The sequence below is a fragment of the Melanerpes formicivorus genome, unplaced genomic scaffold, assembly GCF_026170545.1.
Source record: "Melanerpes formicivorus ecotype bairdi unplaced genomic scaffold, bMelFor1.0.p_v2 SCAF_25, whole genome shotgun sequence".
NCBI classification, from domain to species: domain Eukaryota; kingdom Metazoa; phylum Chordata; class Aves; order Piciformes; family Picidae; genus Melanerpes; species Melanerpes formicivorus.
In genome coordinates, this window is record NW_027142377.1 from 10,904,706 (window position 1) to 10,922,130 (window position 17,425).

General features: G+C 42.4%; 2 protein-coding genes across 15 annotated transcripts in view; one reads left to right on the forward strand and one right to left on the reverse strand.

Annotated features, from left to right (window-relative positions):
- The window catches only part of RTN4 (reticulon 4), a 45,783-nt gene extending 44,379 nt beyond the window's left edge, over positions 1–1,404 (forward strand). For all 5 annotated transcript variants that reach the window (XM_068153314.1, XM_068153316.1, XM_068153318.1 and 2 more), the window contains one exon: positions 308–1,404. In XM_068153314.1, the coding sequence (XP_068009415.1) occupies positions 308–350 (43 nt within the window). In that variant the 3' untranslated portion in view covers positions 351–1,404. The remainder of the gene's footprint in view (positions 1–307) is intronic.
- EML6 (EMAP like 6) overlaps positions 1,265–17,425 on the reverse strand; it is a 95,280-nt gene continuing 79,119 nt past the window's right edge. Inside the window, exons 29-44 of one of the 10 annotated variants that reach the window (XR_010989152.1) lie at positions 16,374–16,503; positions 15,816–15,914; positions 14,575–14,595; positions 14,031–14,204; positions 13,125–13,333; positions 11,432–11,589; positions 10,707–10,821; positions 9,571–9,759; positions 8,407–8,579; positions 7,710–7,872; positions 6,956–7,059; positions 6,073–6,226; positions 5,832–5,932; positions 4,946–5,129; positions 4,775–4,849; positions 1,265–4,171 (exon numbers count right to left, since the gene is read on the reverse strand). Coding sequence is in view for 6 of the 10 variants with exons in the window: in XM_068153303.1 (XP_068009404.1) it covers positions 4,147–4,171; positions 5,832–5,932; positions 6,073–6,226; positions 6,956–7,059; positions 7,710–7,872; positions 8,407–8,579; positions 9,571–9,759; positions 10,707–10,821; positions 11,432–11,589; positions 13,125–13,333; positions 14,031–14,204; positions 15,655–15,684; positions 15,816–15,914; positions 16,374–16,503 (1,824 nt within the window). In the remaining 4 variants the exon portion in view is untranslated. Of the gene's footprint in view, positions 4,172–4,774; positions 4,850–4,945; positions 5,130–5,831; positions 5,933–6,072; positions 6,227–6,955; positions 7,060–7,709; positions 7,873–8,406; positions 8,580–9,570; positions 9,760–10,706; positions 10,822–11,431; positions 11,590–11,628; positions 11,722–13,124; positions 13,334–14,030; positions 14,205–14,574; positions 14,596–15,654; positions 15,685–15,815; positions 15,915–16,373; positions 16,504–17,425 lie in introns of those variants that run through there. The other 9 variants (XR_010989154.1, XR_010989153.1, XR_010989151.1 and 6 more) reach the window with 9 other exon arrangements.

The following is a 17,425-nucleotide window of genomic DNA, read 5'->3' on the forward strand; positions in this document are numbered from 1 at the left end:
TTCACCTGCATCCATCCTGAAAGGACCAAGTCCTTTAGCTTTGGAATGGTTGTGACACCAGCTTCTCTCTTGCTGATGTTGTTATTCCTACATCGTTTCTAATAGAAACCTGTGTGCCATTACTGACGCCTGAGGCCCTCAGCAGTTGAGGGGTGAAGGAAGTAATTCAGTCATTTCATTGCTTTGAGTGTAATAGTTTTGTGTTGCTGTGGTAGTTATTTCTGCATGTTACTGGTTTTAAGACTGCATTTGCACCTTCTTTTGTCACTTAAATGCTGTTCTTTTTCCTCTCCTGTTTCTCTTGTAGGATCCAAGCAAAGATCCCTGGGTTGAAGCGCAAAACTGAATAAAAAGTCTAAAGCAACTTATCAATAGGAAGTTCATCTTTTAAGGGGGAAAAAAAACTACTCATTTGGATTTACATGGGGAGGGTCAGGGAATAGCAAACCCCTTGACATTGCAGTGCAATTTCACAGATCTTTATTTTTTAGCAACGCAGTGTTTGAGGAAAATAACTGTTTTGACTGCCATGTGTTTCATCATCTTAAGTATTGTAAGCTGCTATGTATGGATCTAAAAACTAATCATCCTTCTTTATCCTGTGTGCAGCACTGGCTAATACAAAAGATTTGAGAAAGCTGTACATTTTGCTTTATCAGCGGTAGTTGCTGCTGCGTCCCGGGAGAGGTGTAGCGCAGACGGAGCAGGGGGGCACCTCGCAGTTTGTGCACTGTGTGTGGTCTGTGTAGGTTGATGCAGATTTTATAAAATGAGATGTTCTAGAAGAATTATTCCATCTTAGCAAGTTTTTGGGAAACCTTGCCTTTTTGGTATGAGTATAGCTGTATTGTGATTTTACTGTTTTATCAATTGCCAATATATATGTATGTGTTTCACAAAGCTTAGATCTTTCAGCTGTTCCACAGTGCTTGATACTTCAGAGAATTGACTGGTTTCTGGACTAGCTCCATAGCTCACAAGCTTGAAAACCTAAAATGTCTCTGTAAACACTAGCATCTGTTTAAAACAACAGGAGAGGAATGAACAAAGGAACCTCCACAGGTATTCAAATTGCAGCAGACACACTTTGCACAAACGTACAGTGGTCGATCTTGAGTGAATAACTCTACAGTCTCTCAAACTCTGATAATCTGTGGACTGAATATCTAACGCTGCAGATGGTGTTTGGAAACTTAAAACCTTGTTATGTAAGAAATAAGTCAAAGTTTCTACACTTGCAATTTAAGCTGTACTGAACTAAGTCTGTGGAATGCATTGTGAAATGTAAAGAAAAAACCCAAACAACAGAACCCCCAACCAACCACAAAAATAAACCCCACAACCAAAAAAAGCGCAGCAAGCCCCAAACCCCCAGTATCAATAAAGCTTATAGACATCAAATAATTCCAGTATTTTGCTTTTTTGAGGCAAGTTTAATATATTTGCGTTTATCTTAAGTTCCTCATGATTATATATATCCATTGTATATGGTGGTGGAATTAGTGTGTCAGAAGTATAACAATGTGTGTAGGTGGATTTCTCATGATACCTTTTTTCTGGTGTGTGGAGAGTGAAGCAGTTTGTTCAGTTCTGCATATGGAATTGCTGGCCCAGTGAGGCATAGGCTGTGCAGCACAGGCTCTTGCCTCCATGCTGAATATTGGAGGCCCCTGTATTGCCACTGCCAGCTGCGCCAGCAGCTCAGTGACGCTTCAGTGCTGTGAGCTTGTTAGTGAAGTGTGAAATAACATTTTAGCTTCTGCTGAACAAGTGCAGAGCCGTGGTTTCTTTTCTTTTTGAGACAATGTATGATGCCCTGTTCTAAAGGAGATTGGAAAGAAAGTCGCAGTCTTTTCAGGTCAGCATGTTGGATATGATTTGAAGAGATTGAATACACTGCAAACTTGTATCCAAATTTATTCGAGACAGACTTTTTTTAATTAATGGCATCTTGACCATTGAAAAATAAATTCATGCACTACTGGTTTAGTTTACAATATATTGCATGATTACTTCTGAACATTTTATACATAAAGCCAAACCATGTACAAACATACAAATCGTTTTCCTGACAGACACTATTGCTTAAGATAAATTCCACATCAGCGTTGGTTACTTTGTTCTGCCACACAACTGGTTTGAGTTGGGATACAATCGGTGTGGAAGGAAGGCAAACATTGTTACAACATAGGCAAAGAAGGTGCTTGCTGAGATCACCACCTAACAGGGTTACATGACTTGAGCAAGAAAGTGTCTTTAAAAAACCAGACTGCATAGGGCCTTGTGTTGTATCTGACAAACTGATCTTCTGTGTAGTAATATAAGGCATTAATAAATTCCATTTTAAAAAAAAGGTGATTCTCTGAGGTTGCTGAAGCACTTCTGTGTGTTACATGTACACTGATCCACTCCTCTAACTGGGTATTCTTGCAGCCAACAGCCACCTTTTTATGCACTGGGCAGCTGGGCAGCAGAAGTGGATTGGCAGGAAGTCTCCACAGTTCGCCATGCCATTTTCCTGAACTGGGACTAAAGCACTAGTTAAGGTTGCTTTTCAAAGACTAAATGTAAGTCTGTTTCATTTTGGCCTTCCCTTCTTTTGATTAACAGACAGTCTTCTTAAAAGAAAGGTCATTTCAAAACAGATGTTCTTCCAGGCCAGAAGTGTTTTCACATTACCCAAGATTTCCTGTTCCTGGGAAAAAAGTTGAACTTATTTTTCATGCTCCAAATTCCACTGTTTGTAGTTCTTGGTTTTGACACAAGGTTTGTTGGCAGCCATTGAGCAGCTTTACTTGCCTTTTGTGAACATCTGCTCCTCCTCTCCACTTACACAGAGAGGCAACTCTCCTTTCAACATGCTACCCTCCTGCCCTGTGATCCCACAGCCAAAGGGGCTGCATGAGGTGCAAGAGGAGTGATGAGGGGAAGAGGAGTCCAAATTTAGGGAAGATTATGCTTTTTCTCAAGGACAGGTGGGTTTCTGGTATCAGAGTGATTTATGGTCTAGTTACAAGCCACATGGGACTAGCCATGGGGGAAAGACACAGTCCCCACTAGTGCCATACCAGCTGGTCCTTTGTATGGCTTCAGAAGCCCCTCCAGAATGGGAAGTAGTCATTCTTGTAAGCTTTCAAACCACTTCTTAGGCAGTGTCCATCTACTGTGCTTGTGACAGTAGTTCCCATGGAGAGGGAAGGGCAGAAACCCTTGGGGAATGCCCTCCTCACTATTTGTGTTCAAACACCTTTAACCAACTCTCTCCATGCTCTCCCCCTCTACTCTCTGTTTGAGCTAGCCCTCACATTCTGCCTGTGGTCAAGCTACCCTCAGGAACCAGCAGTGAACAGCTTATCAGGAGGTGTAATGCCATCAGCACTTTGTCCTTAGTGCTGCAGCACCTACCTACTTGCTGTCAGAAACACTTTGGCATTCACTGGTGAAGGTATTAGAAACCAAAGCAGAGAACAGGGATCAGGATGAGCACACAGCTGGACAAGGTGTTAATGGTTAGCCCTCCTCTGTGTGAAAATTATAGCACCGTGTGTTGAAAGCAGTTGGTGGGAGGCAAGACTAGCCTGTACTACTAGAAAATTATTCAAAGGCACTTCATGGATAGAAACATTTGCCAAATACATATATAGAAAAAATAAAATAGACTTAAAAAAAAAACCCAAGATACTTTGTTCCTTTGATTACTGAAAGCTGAAGTGTGAACCCCACCATGCTCAGTGTACCACATTGCAGGGTTAAGCAGGTGTGGTTAGAGCCCACCACCTCGAGCCACAGCTTTGGAAATTATGCAAATGAAATGGCTCAGCCTGGTCTCAGGGTGCTCCCTTTCAAAAACGCTTGAAGGGTTTGAATAACACAGTATTAGGCAAAAGCAGCTTTATGAGTGAACTGGTTGTTGTTTTGGCCTACCCAGGTTACAAAAGGATTCTCTTTTCAAACTTCAGCTTCCTTCTCAAGGCTCTTGTTCTTTCAACACAAGATCACATTCAGTAAATTCCTGTACCTAATCTGCAAATGTGTAACCCATGCAGCATTGTGTGGCAGTTCCAGCAGCCAGAGGGGTAGAGGCATTGATGGCTGTCCAGTCCAGAGCAGTCCCGTGGTGGTGGCGGCAGCAGCAGGAGTCTCCATTCAAAGACAGCGCCATACAAATACGCTACAAGAAATGGACTGAGAGCGTTAGGTTGGAGTGACAGGCTGTGTTACATACACATGCAGGGCTATGAATGCAGAGCTACAGCAAGGTGTCAGGTAAAGCAAGATGAAGCCCTGACGTGAACTAGTTTGCAAATGCACTTCTTGTTCAGGAGGGGGTTAAAGGCATTGTAACTACTGTGTGTGTTACTGACTGCCTGGAAGTTGGAAATACTCTGTCTAGTTACACTGTGAATCAAGAAGCCCTCATAACTATAGCATTGGAAGATGGCAGCTGATAAGCTTTTGTAAGTTCATGTAACCTCTAGCCTGCAGGGTGAGAATTGAGATAAATGCAGTCTCTCTGCCTGTGCAGCCACTTTGCCCTGACAGAACTTCATGCTTATCCCCTGTGCAACCCCCTTTTAAAAGCACTGCCTTGTTTTTATTCTTGTTCCCCCAAAGTGGAAAATCAGACCATCTATTAAGGGTGGTATTTTATTTCCAGTAGCATTCTACAAAAGATTATGAATGCTGAATTTGAAGAACAGCTCATCTTGTGCTGTAAGGAGAGGTAAACTAACTCCAGGGTCGGAGGTAAATGGACTGAACAGGCACTGTATACCTGCTGCAGGCCTTGCAGACTCACTGAGGGGAACCCAGTGGCAGAAAACATACATCAGTGTTCAGTTTCCTGCTTCTGGAAAAGATGAGCTGTATCATTCATTGGCAAAAATCACTCCATCCTGCAGTCTATGGTTTGTATCTTTCCTGCTGAATAAGCAGTTGCAAATACCTGGTTCTTGACTGTGGCTTCCTGATGCTTATTCCTGTGAGAATTTGTGCCCTTTCATTTCGTACCTTGTTGCTTTTTGGTTCTTCTATATTGTCCTGTTGAGAAAGTCTCTCACAGTGTGTCTTTTAACCACGTGCAGGTTTTGTTCCTCATCTTTCTGGGCAGTACTGGAAGCTCAGACAGACTGGGGTAGAAAGGGTTCTGGCAGAAATCTCATGGGCATACACACACAGAGGCTTGCCTTTGTTTTTTGTGTGTGTAACTTACTCCCCCCCCCCTCTTTTTTTCCCCTGTTGTTTAAGGAAAACACCCACAACAACCCCAAACCACCCCAACACAAGCTCAAGCCTGCTGTTATTTGAAATGCCTTTCTAAGTCTCTTTCCTGCTCAGCCACACTTCCCATCCTAGCCTTTGCTGGGTGCAAGCTGTTCAGTTATTTTTGTGTGACTGACACCCCCACCAGCTGTCTTTCTCTGGTCTAAATGTTCTTCAGACACACCAAGCAGTTCCTGTGCCAGCAGCCAGGGCTCTTTCAACTACGGGGTGCCCAGAGCCTCAAGAGGTCAGTGCTGTTGCACAGCAACAGCTATGGTACAAGTATGCCTCCCATGCTTCATCTGCCCTGTTGCAGGGAGCAAGGCAAGGGGCTACATTGCTGATACCTGGTATGGTAAACACAAGAAACCCCAGTGCAAGTTGCTTTACCTAGTAGAGATGACCTTGTGAATGGCATGAGTGACTACAAGACAGCACTTCCAGAGGAAGAAAAGCTGAAAGTATCACACAGCAACAGGCTTCACTGAATGCAGAGCGGGCTGAGAATGCTGTAAAATGCTTTGCTGTGGGCACACACAGATAAATTTTTGCTCAGATCAAAGAGTTACCTGCAGTCATCTCCTCCAGTACTGATGACATACTTGTCATCATGGGAAAAGCGGATGTTGGTGACGTGTGCCGAGTGCCCAAAATACCGCTTGTGTTTGGCCTGTTGGGAGAGGAACAGGAATTCAGCACTGGCTGGGAGCTGCCTGGCGATTGCCTGCTGGGACATCTTGACATCTGTGAGATAGGGTGTCTGAACTGGGGAAAGCAAACTGGTGAGATTAGAATGAAATACCCACTTACAAATTTTTCTGTGCATGGGAAATCAAATAGCTTCACCAGACCGAAGTCATCTCCTGTGACTATGTTGAGGCCCGTGTGGGTCACACATGCGCAGTTGACATCTGCTTTATCTGCGTTTCGTGGCCAGATTCCAATGACTTCATCTCCAAGAATGCTGTTCCAAAACCAAGTTGGAAGAAAGTGTTAGGCCATAAGACATTGCACTGAATGGATTCTCAGAGGGCACCATACTCTCTTTGTGTGACTCTGAAACCATCTCTACCCATAAAGGCTGAGGTTTACTTCCTGTGACACCATTTGCGTTATTTTGTACAAGCAGCTTGGGCAAGCTATGGTTTCCTTTCCTTCTGCACCTGTTACCCACTCCCACAGGGATTTTCGACAGCAATGTTCTCTTTGCTGTAAGGTCCTGAATGAGGGGATGCTTGTTTGGATGTATTTTTGGAAGTAGCTCTTCTTCCCTTGAATTTCTATACAGTCATTCCTATTTTACTCATGTATTGGCTGTCTGATGCCTCTGCCCCACTCCCACAAGCTGTCCTCAGCTTCCTTATAGCCAGGCAGAGGAGTAGGAGGGTTCATGTCTTCTCTTCAAACCTGCCTGTGTTAATCACCCACCGTTCACTGGCAGAGCTGCTTTTGGCCCGTGCCACTTTCTACAGTAGGAGCACAGCTGAGGTTTTGTCAGCACTGGGAGGGTCCTATATGAATCCATATCAGGAAAGATATTTTAATGGTACCCACAACTTACTCAATATATTCAGCTTTTCTTCTGCAGGTTTGCCCTGGGGACACTCCAAGCCCTTGGTTTACACAGTCTGAGCTTAGTTCTGTATTACAGACATGCCTGAACAGGCAGAACTTTCTTCCTGGGCTGTTTTACCTGGTCCATGTGGCCCACGTGATCTTTTCTATTAAAGCAGGATCTGTGATTTGCTTTCCCAGCGGCACCTCATGTACTTGACGCTTATAGGCACCTGTTGACACCTGAAGGTAGGAAAGGGAAAAGCTACTAACTTTGCCATAAATACATAATTCCTTTTATCTGTGAGATTTCCAGCACTGGTGGGCTCAACAGGTTTTACAGGGAAATCAAAATAAAACATCTCTTTTTTCCTAATTAGTTGGAGTTCATTCTATGCCCTATGAAGTAATATCAGTGTCACAGGATGATGCTGCTTACTGCACAGCTGACACATTTCCCTTTTAGTTACATACTCCCTAGTTTATCTCAACCCAATTTTACTAAATCAGAAACATTGCAGAAGGAAGCCTCCCCTCTTAATCCAGCTATCATATGCACCCTATCCTGGGGAAGGGGATAACTGATTCTGTATTTTCCACTATAATCCACTATTTATTTCTTGGTGCTGTACCCATCCCCTCAAACTTAGAGAATACTTGGCCCTTAGCATACTAACAGATACAGAACCCAAGGGCAACAGCTAAGTATTGAGAAGTAGAGTGGATTATAAATACTGCTTTGTGAACATCCTAGGGGCGATCCGAGTTGTCCAGCCTACCTCAGGAGATTCTGGGGGCACTGAAAGTTCAGAACAACTTTGGAAAGTTTCATTCACCCTTCCTTCCTGTCATTATATCTGCTAATGGGTAAGACACAATAAACACAAACATACCTGTATGTATCTGCTGTCTGCAGAGAAGTCCATCTGTATGACAAAACTTGAAATGTCTTTGCAGTACCCTATTCGGTTTAGGGTTGTACCTTGAGTGAGATCATAGAAATCTACAGTATGTTCTTGTGAACCCACTGCCAGAAACCTGTTATCTGGGCTGATCCTAGACAATAAAGCATGGGGAAAGGATAGAATATATTTGTTCAGTGCCAGGATTTTCTTTTGCTTGTGTTAGCATTTTCTTGTTTCACTGGAAACTGAGCTAGAACCCAAACCTTGATGCGTAAGAAATAGCTAAGAAAGACTGAGAATCTTGTATGCAGTGAACTGATGTCAGCATTGCATTGCATAATGCACACAGCACACTCGGTGAGCGAGCAACAGGAACTGCAGTTTTAACATGTGCTCTAATATTAATTCCTGTCATCACAGCTCGACAGTGTACAGACTACTATATTCAAGTGGATATAACTGAATGGGGGGGGTGGGAAATACAAGATAGATACTCTTTAGTTATATCTAAATATATGCTTTAGGTATGCATGAAGTCACCAGTCAGACAGGAAATGCATTTCACAATTTCCTGCAGGCTTCAACAAACACAGAATAACAAAAATGGAAATCAAGGTGGGACCTGATGGGCTTTGGGGGCAAGGGCTGTATTCTTAGAGAACTTCAACTGAAATGTCTGACATACCTGATATCCTGAATTGCAGACTTCCTGTCTCGCTTTTTGCCCCAAACCTTAAGGCTGTTTACAAGTAAAATCACAAACTCTCCGTTCTTCATGCCAATTGCAACCATTTCACCATCAGGACTGTATGCAGCACATCTTGCTGGGTGACCTAGATTCACTTTGTTCAGCAGTTTCTGTGACAACAAAATCAACAGGCTCATACCTCCCCTAAAGAAAACTACCAAGCACATGGGAGGCTTCCACAAAAAGTGTAGAATTCACTTACTAAAAACAAATGGTCACCAGTTACCTCTGAACAGAGATCTGGGATATCAGCCCGCCAAAAATCACACCCCACCAGGCATATACCACAGAACGGACTAAGAGGTATAGGCGTAGTTCAGCTGGGAGGTTGGTGTGTGTATTTTCCTTGCTGCAGGGTGACTTTGACACCAGAAAGAATATTGTAGCAAACCAGGCTGAAAAAGATACCCATTTCTGATTTGTCCTAAAAGTGATTTTGGTGCCCCTGCTGAGCAGGGTAGGCTTTTTCCCTTTGATTAGCTCTGTGAAAACATACTAGAGTGTTCCTGCATTTTCGCTTAGCTGATTGCCTTGACAATATATTTACTTCCTGTATTATCCCTGTTACCTCAGGTAATGACCTTTAGGAAAGGTGTCTGTAGACTAGCAGGGGCAGAAACTTTTGTTATTTTAAAACACTGTTTTATTTGTTACTGTTTTAGAAAGTTTGGTGTCATGCACTTGGATTTGAAAGGGAAAATAATCCTGAACTACACAAAAGCAGCAGAAGAAAGACACTAGAAAGGAGGGAGCTTATTGTCAGGGATAGTGACAGGACAGTCTCTGTCAGCATGGAAGTAAAATGCTTCCTTAATCCAGGCCAGCCTGTACATTTAGATCAAAACAGCAACACACCACAAGAGGCACTCCATCACACTGCAGTTCTCCCCAAAAGAGAGCCATCTGCAAAGAGCAGCACACTGCCTCACCCAGGAACTTCCCTTGGAAGAGAAAAGAACTGTACCAAACCAGAACAGTACCACTGCTCTCTCTACAAGGCTCTCTACATGCTCAGAAGTGCATACGTACTTGGCAGAACAATGCAGAGCTGTATAAGATAATGATTTTCAATCATAGCCTTTTAAATACAGTAATACTCACCTTGTCAGACAGGTCCCAGATCCTTGCTGTTCCATCATTACTTGCAGAGATAAATATGTCTTTTGAGGGGTGAGTTGCTAAGCCCCAGATTTCCCCTTCCATGTGACAGTCTATCAACAAGTTTGAAGCAGCATTTTTTTCTCCTACTTCAAGAACTTCTCCATCTTTTGTTCCCACTAAAATTTTCCCCTGTTTGTAGCCACAAGAAGGAATAAGAGACGGACTGTCAGCAAAACAGAAAATAGCAGTGAGTACCAATGTACTGCAGAAGAGTTATTTACAGACACATTGGCATCTCTCTGAGGTAACTAAATATCATATTTGGACATCAATAAAACAAATTTTCCTGGGGGTTTAGGTGCAGTTAAGACTGCGTAAGAGCACACTTCCTGACCTTCAGCTCGACTGTCATCACCTAAATGGCTGGAGCTTCCTTGGCAAGTACTCGGGAAAAGCACAAAGAGGCAGCGTGGTTAGAAATAGAACCTACATGCCTCAGTGGGGCTGTCAAAGAGCACGTCACAGCCTTGAGACTTTCATGAAGTGTTACATGCACAGCCACCCATCATTTGCAGTAACACTTCTGAATCATCATCACTTGCTCCTTTCACAATGTTTACAGGTTCAATTTAAACACACACAAGAGTGACTTTAGCGTGTCAGATTACTCCGTTATTGCTATTGGTTTCCACTTTACCAAAACTCAATCAGTAGTTCTCAGCAGCAGCTGAGAGCTGTTTTATTTGTGACTTAAAAAGAAGGCTAGGATCCATTTGGCCTAACTGAAGCACCCAGGCTGTGTCTACATTTCATGGGAAATAAACCTTGAAAAGCAGGTTCCTAAAATCCTTCTGTCATTCGATAAGAAAGACAGGAGACAAGGTCCTACCCTGGTGAAAGATCTCCTACACTGAGCACTGTCCTTCAGGTGCCTTTCCCTCTCCTTGCTGACTGTAAATGCAAGCACCAAGCATGAGAAATGGGATCCTCATGCAGTTTAAAGCCCATTACTGAGCTCAGGAAGACAAGGTGATGTCAATAGGTAGGCAGACAAAGCTTCCTCTTCTCTATGTGTACCACTCAACTTCCACCGAGAACAACAGGCAGTGCCACATTTGCCGTGGCAGCTCACTCACTTTTCCTCTGCAGACGGAGCGCACGCACTCAATAAGCTGGCCTGTCTCAAGCTGAAATGCTCGGCACCGTTTCATCTCTTGATCCCATAGCTTCACAGCTCCCCCTTCTTTAGTGCTGAAAAAAAGTGTTCAGTGTTACCCACTGAACCTTGTGCACAAGATACAACAAATTCCATTTGTAAATCCCATTGGTATTCTTTCTGTTGAATCAGACAAACATGCAGTGAATCACCTTGTACTGTGTGTAAAGGGACCTGACTTGTGCAATGCAAAGAGTACAAATCTAAATGCTATCACACCTCATGTTTTACACAGTATCAGGCCTTATTGGTAACAACCAATTTGTTCTCTTAAGCTCAAATCTCTGCCACCAAGACACTAAGACATTACTTCTAGCACACTGAAGCAGTGAGTAATCAAGAGTGTCCACTGGGAGAGGTTGTCTGTAGTATGACAGGACTATAAAATTCAGCAAAGCCCCTTATGCTGGGCTGGCAGGATCTTACACAGGTGTTCACAGCAAGCCATAACACACATTGCTGTGATCCTTGGGTGCCCTGCTTGATTAGTCTTTTACTTACCACAGCGCCTGGACATGTGACATAAAATTTACATTGAAACTGCTAGACAACAGATACCATGGATCTCTGGGGGGCAGTGTGTGTGTCTAGGGCACTGGAGACAGAAAAACAAGTTGTGCACTTTAGGAAGATGATGTGTCTTACGGTCTCTCTTTCCCTCCTGTGACGATGAGTCCATCTCGAAGAGTGGTGTACATTGTGAACACTGGCCCTGTGTGAGCTTTTGCCACAAGTCTTACCAGGAAATGATCCTTCCAGACGTAGACATCTCCATTTATGGCACCAGTAAATGTAAGGTTATTCTGCAAACAAACAGCAACCATCTCTGATATAGTAAATACCTTAGCATTTCTCTTCAGCTTGAAGTACAATTCTTTAAGCTCCTGAATTTCCTGGGGAAAGTCAACTGGACTGAACGTAGGCATTAAAACCATCTGCATTGAGAGAATGAGTCCAATGAGTTGAATGCCTGCACTCTAATGGTGTTTCTTTCAGATGTTTAAAGCATATGTGTAGGGCACATTCACCTCATCCACCTCATCTTGAGATCGTTCAGACACATGTGCTCTGTCAGTGTCCTGCTGGTGAGACAGATGGCAGGTTACCCCTGCTGAATGCTAAGTGACATTTCTTTGAGTATGTGTCAGTCAGAATCTCTGGACTGGCAAGCAGCTCCTTGGAGATCTTGAAAATAAAGTGTCTGAAGTTAAACACAGAACTAACTCAAGCAGTTACCTACTTTATGTACCACAGCAATAGTGTCATTACTTATAACAGCCATGAAACTTGCTCTAAAGGCTTTATTAAGAGCAATTTACTCTTACATATACTCCTGTGGCATGGACTTTAAGTGGGATTCAGGAAGCAAAACCCATCCCACAGTAATGACACACGCTAATGGATCAGGGTTCATCTGGTTTTGAAGCTTTTGTTGTTTTAGAAAAAGTCTGTTTCTACTTGGAAAGCACAAACCAGAAAATTGCTTCTTCCAATATTAAATTCTGCTGCTTTTTAAAAATCACTTTGGGGGTCTTCACTGCCCATTCCATCACCCCAGTTTTATACTGGACTAATGCCATCAGAGCAGAAATACATACTTGGGATTAAGCATTTTTTGACAACAATGTCACTTGTTTGGACAGAAAGATGAAGACTTGGGTGCCCAGTTTTATACACTCCCGTTTCACACGGTAGTACTACTGTCCAGGGTGGGCAATTCAAAGAGCCAAGGGGCTTGCATTATTTTTGTTACCTATGAAGCTGAAACATGGTGCTATAGCTCCTTAGTGAGCACACTGCAGAGTATTATGTACTAGCACACGTCATACCAAGTACTGTTAGCAGAAAATGAAATGGCAGAGCCTACAGCAAAACACCACCAGCAGCAGCAAAACACCACCAGCAGCAGCAAAACACCACCAGCAGCAGCAAAACACCACCAGCAGCAGCAAAACACCACCAGCAGCAGCAAAACACCACCAGCAGCAGCAAAACACCACCAGCAGCAGCAAAACACCACCAGCAGCAGCAAAACACCACCACATTTTGCTTGTTTAACCAGCAAACTGCTACACAACTAGCAAAGTAGAGCACTAAAAGCCATGGCTGCTGAACCTGTAGGTATGCACAGACATTAATACAAAAGATTCACCAGCAGAGAAATCCAACCCTGCTTAGCAAAAGTAGACAGGCATGCAAGTTTTAAATTCCAATGTTACCAAACAAGCAAGAGCTCCATGGTCTCGCACTGCCCACACTACTGGATTTCAGCACAGGACACTGACACTCGTGGTTTCAATAAAAACGTAACATTCTGTAGCAAGTAATTGGAACTCACCGCTCCAAAGGCAACAGAAAGCATGGTTTGCATTTTGGCATCTTCCATGGAACCAATGACTCCTTTCTTATACAGCAAAGCACTGCCAGCTAACGTCCAGAACTTCATGTGTTTTACCCCAACAGACACAAACTGAGTGTCTGAATCTGGGCGAAACTCTACAACAAATATCCTCTCCAGGTGTCCTCCCCTGCTGGCGACTTTGGCCCCTGTTTTAATAGGGAAGGATAAAAATAAAGTTACATTTACTTGCAAAATGAATCTCTGATACAATTTTATAAAGTAAATTGGCCTCATATTGGATTAGAGAACTGTGTCCCAGATTCTGAGCACTAAGCAATCCCATTTAGTGTATCAAACATCTTAATTCACACAAGCTGAAAGCTGCCTGCCTACTCTATTGCATTGACTACAGGAAATGCAGATTTAGATCTTCAGAGCATGATTTGTCTCCTGGGTCAGTGCAGTAGCAGCACAGAGGTTTTGTATATCCTCAGTGAGTTACCGTCCCGCAAAATCACAGAACACAGCTAAGGAGCTGATGTGCTTCTCCTCTCCCCTCCATCATTTCTGAAGGTGACAATTCCTTTCTGTAAGTTACTTCCCAAAGGCACAGAATTGCCTTTGGCACAGAATTCCAAGGCCAAGTATTTCAGGAAGAAAAAGAGAATACTTCCTTTAATTTCATGGAACTTTATAGTAAACAACATTATTTCCTTAACTTCCTTCTATTCATAATAGAAGCATAAAACTTATTTATCTTATTCATATTTTCTAGGACTTTGCTATCTCCTTTAACTGATGATGTGACTTAGGGAATGACACAAATATATTCCAAAGGCTTGAAAAGCAAACAACTGTACACAGTTCTGCAAGGCTGAAGGAATACAATTTTCCCAGAGTTACCTTCCTGCCACCTCCACACTGTGATAGTATGTTCTGGATCAACTCCCACTGAAACCAGAAGTTTGCCAGTTGCACTGAAGTTAACATAGTTGACCCCTTTAGTATGGAAGCAACGTAGCATTGAAATCGTCTGCTTACTCATAGCATCCCAGATGTGAATTGTGGGGGTTGTACCTACATGCAACAAGATGTGTTAAAAGACAATTAATTCAGCCTCTGCAAATCCTCAATGCAAAACAAGCATTGGCAAGGACATTTAACCTAAACAGACATTTGGAAGTTGTGGAGTTTTGCCTTGTTTAAAATTAACACTACCAAAAAGAAATAAATAAGGAAGTCACAGTTTGCAGGAGATAGGGGGAGATAGTATTTCATGACAGAAGACAAATTCTAGAAGAATGACATAACAGTGATGAAAACCCTCATGCAAAATAAACCATCGCAGCTGTTCCGCTTGTATCCGCAACTCACACAGATACAATGAGGCAACATGACACTTTGAAGGAACTCTGCTGACTAAAATTCACAAAGGAATCAGCCTTACCTGGGAATTCTGTCATATCACCTGCAGTGTGAGAGCAATGGCAAATGAGGAAGCACCAAGGGAAAACAACAGGTGAAATAAGTCATGTTTCTAATGCTGAAGGGCCAGCATCAGCACCGGGGGGAGGGGGAGAGGGGGGAAATTAAAAATTTGAGAATGGATATGGATTAAATCAATAAAGCAAATAAGCAGGAATATTGTTGAACTGGTTTGAGTATATTGGGGTTTATACACAAATATAGCAACAATATTTAGTACCTTTCAGTTTTAAAAGAAATGCTAAAGGCATGCAGTTTTTAACGATTGCTAACTCTAAAAGTGAACTAAATGTGCAGTGACAGAATATCCACCACACTCAGCAGGCACTGATTGCATGGGCTCTTACTGACACAACAGAAAGCCAGCCTTTAACAGTCACCTTTGCCATGTCATAGAAAGCAATATTTTGAACTGGTGCTCTGACAATATGTACAGATTTTGGGAGCTACTGCACATTCAAACTGAAATGACAGCACTTAGCACGGTGGCTTGTCAAGGTGTTCATCTATGGGATTTTCCTGTCCCCGCTGAAGTTCTTAACACAGAAGTTATGGACTTCAGCTTCCTTCCAGAATGATCTGAATTACAAGAGGTGAATTATCCCAGCATTAAGCCAGTTGAAGTGAAAGGCAACAGATTTTTCCAAGGCTTGGAACAAATGATCCTGCATTTCCACTGCAGTGTTTACTCCTGCCAAAGGCCCTAGGGAATTTATCAGGATTGTCCCTGTCAATACTACAGACATAAATACTTATGGTTTCACAACTGCTCCCTTACATGTGTCACAAATTCTGCTGGGATCTCAGACTGTTTCCTTCCTTTTCTGGATAGCTTTTGTACTTCTGCATAGGAAATATTTGTCATTTTATTTTCACTGCTAAGCGCTTTACTGCTAATCAAGTGCCTTGGATACAGGAAGGAAAGAGGGAATTCTATAAATCCTAGGAGTACAGATTAATGAGATGAATTAGTGCAATTTAGCAGAGCTTGCGCTATGAAATACGGTTATACTACAATTAACTCTAAACTCTAATGACTCACAGAGATGAAAATCCTGAAGCTTGATCACCCCTTTAAAATCAAAGAGTAAGTTTGAGGACAGTAGCACTGGTACGTCCTGGTAAAATTCCTACACAGAAAAGCCCAGATCAGTGCCCCTGGAAATACTAGAGTAGAACTTTATCGTACGGGGAGTCACCTACCGATCTGGCTAGTAGCCACAACATTTTTATACTTTGGGTGCTGGTTCACAGTTAGGCAGAGAATGTCATCAGTGTGCTCCAGGTAGAAACTCTGACTACCTATTAAAATTCAAACATGGTTTTATTCACAACAGTATCAAAGAACCACCACCAGTGAAGTACAGAATATCAAGAGTTAGCTTTTTCACACTGCCTTACATCAAAATGTACCCTTCCCCGGAGGAATGCTTTGATAACAACTCAATATGAGACAATAACCCAGGGTCTCTCCTCTGAGAAAGCCATTCCTGCATCTTCAGCAGGGATTTTAGCAGAAACAGAGCAGGTTTTTATGACACTTCCTAGCTGAAGCTTCTACCTGCTGAAGGGAACAGGATGACCTGAACAGAAGGAACTGTCACTCTGATAGAATAGTCATCTATTTCCCCCCCAGCCCCATTATGTATCAAGATGAAAAATGTGAGAAAGTTACAGTAATGTTAAAAAGTTCAGACTTTTAATCAGAAATATTTCACTTCTACATTTTGTATCTCAAAGCATTGTTTCAAGTTGAATTACCAGTAGAAAGATTTTGAACTATGCCTGCCGCAGCTGTGTGGAAAATAATATCAGCACCATCATTTAGGTAGTGAAGGTTGTTGCGACAATCAAATCCTCTGTATCCAAACACATGGTCTAAAGCCAGCTCCTGAGCAAATAAAACAGAAAGAGAGAACAAGAGTGAAATGAAAGAAGCAACAGGGAGATTACAGCGTTTGGAGTCCCATAAGCACAGTTCTAAAGTAAAAGCTAGAAAAATCCTTGTAGAATGACTAACCAATACTTGATCTCTGCTAATTTGTTGAGCCATGACATTCTCACAGACAATCTACAATGCTTTAATTGGTCAGCTGGGGCACTGCATTTATATTGTTATTTCTTTGATAATTCAGCCAGCTGTAAATGTTTTTTCTATAGATTTCCATTCATAATATACTCAACTTACAGAAAAGGCCCAATTGCATTAATCTGCCCATCACAGTTTAATAGCTATGTAGGGGATCAGGTATTTGCAAATATCTTTACTTCTGCTTGCAGAGTCCTCAAAAATCATTCTTGTAAGCTGTCAAATTTTAACCAAATTCTGGTCTTGAAGTCCTTACAAGAAGCAAAGCAGGCTATGAATGACTCTGCATTAATTGGAGGCGTAATTTCAGCTCACAGCAAGCAATTGCCAACAAAACTTCCTCCAGAACAAGTGTCATGGGTAATGGATTGTTGTTATAGTTGATTTTTAGCTCAGAAGACAGACTTACTGAATCTGTCCTAAACATAATTACAGTCCCCTTGGAACAATGTGACTTCTTGACAGACCAGGCAGTTGTTGCCAGTCATCCACACAGATCACAGACTATTCCTCATTCAGCACATTATGCAGAAACTGAAAATAGTTTTCTGGGGGCCCTGCAGGTTGGGGGGAAATGGATGTTCTAAAGTAAATGAGCAAATGTCATCTTTCAAAATCCTGCAAGTGATTTTTCTTGTGTGAAAGTAGAGTTTCTGACTGTGCATCCCTTGGGGTTAGGTAGCAAGGGTGGTTCTGCTTTGGACAGACATACACTTTGGGTCCA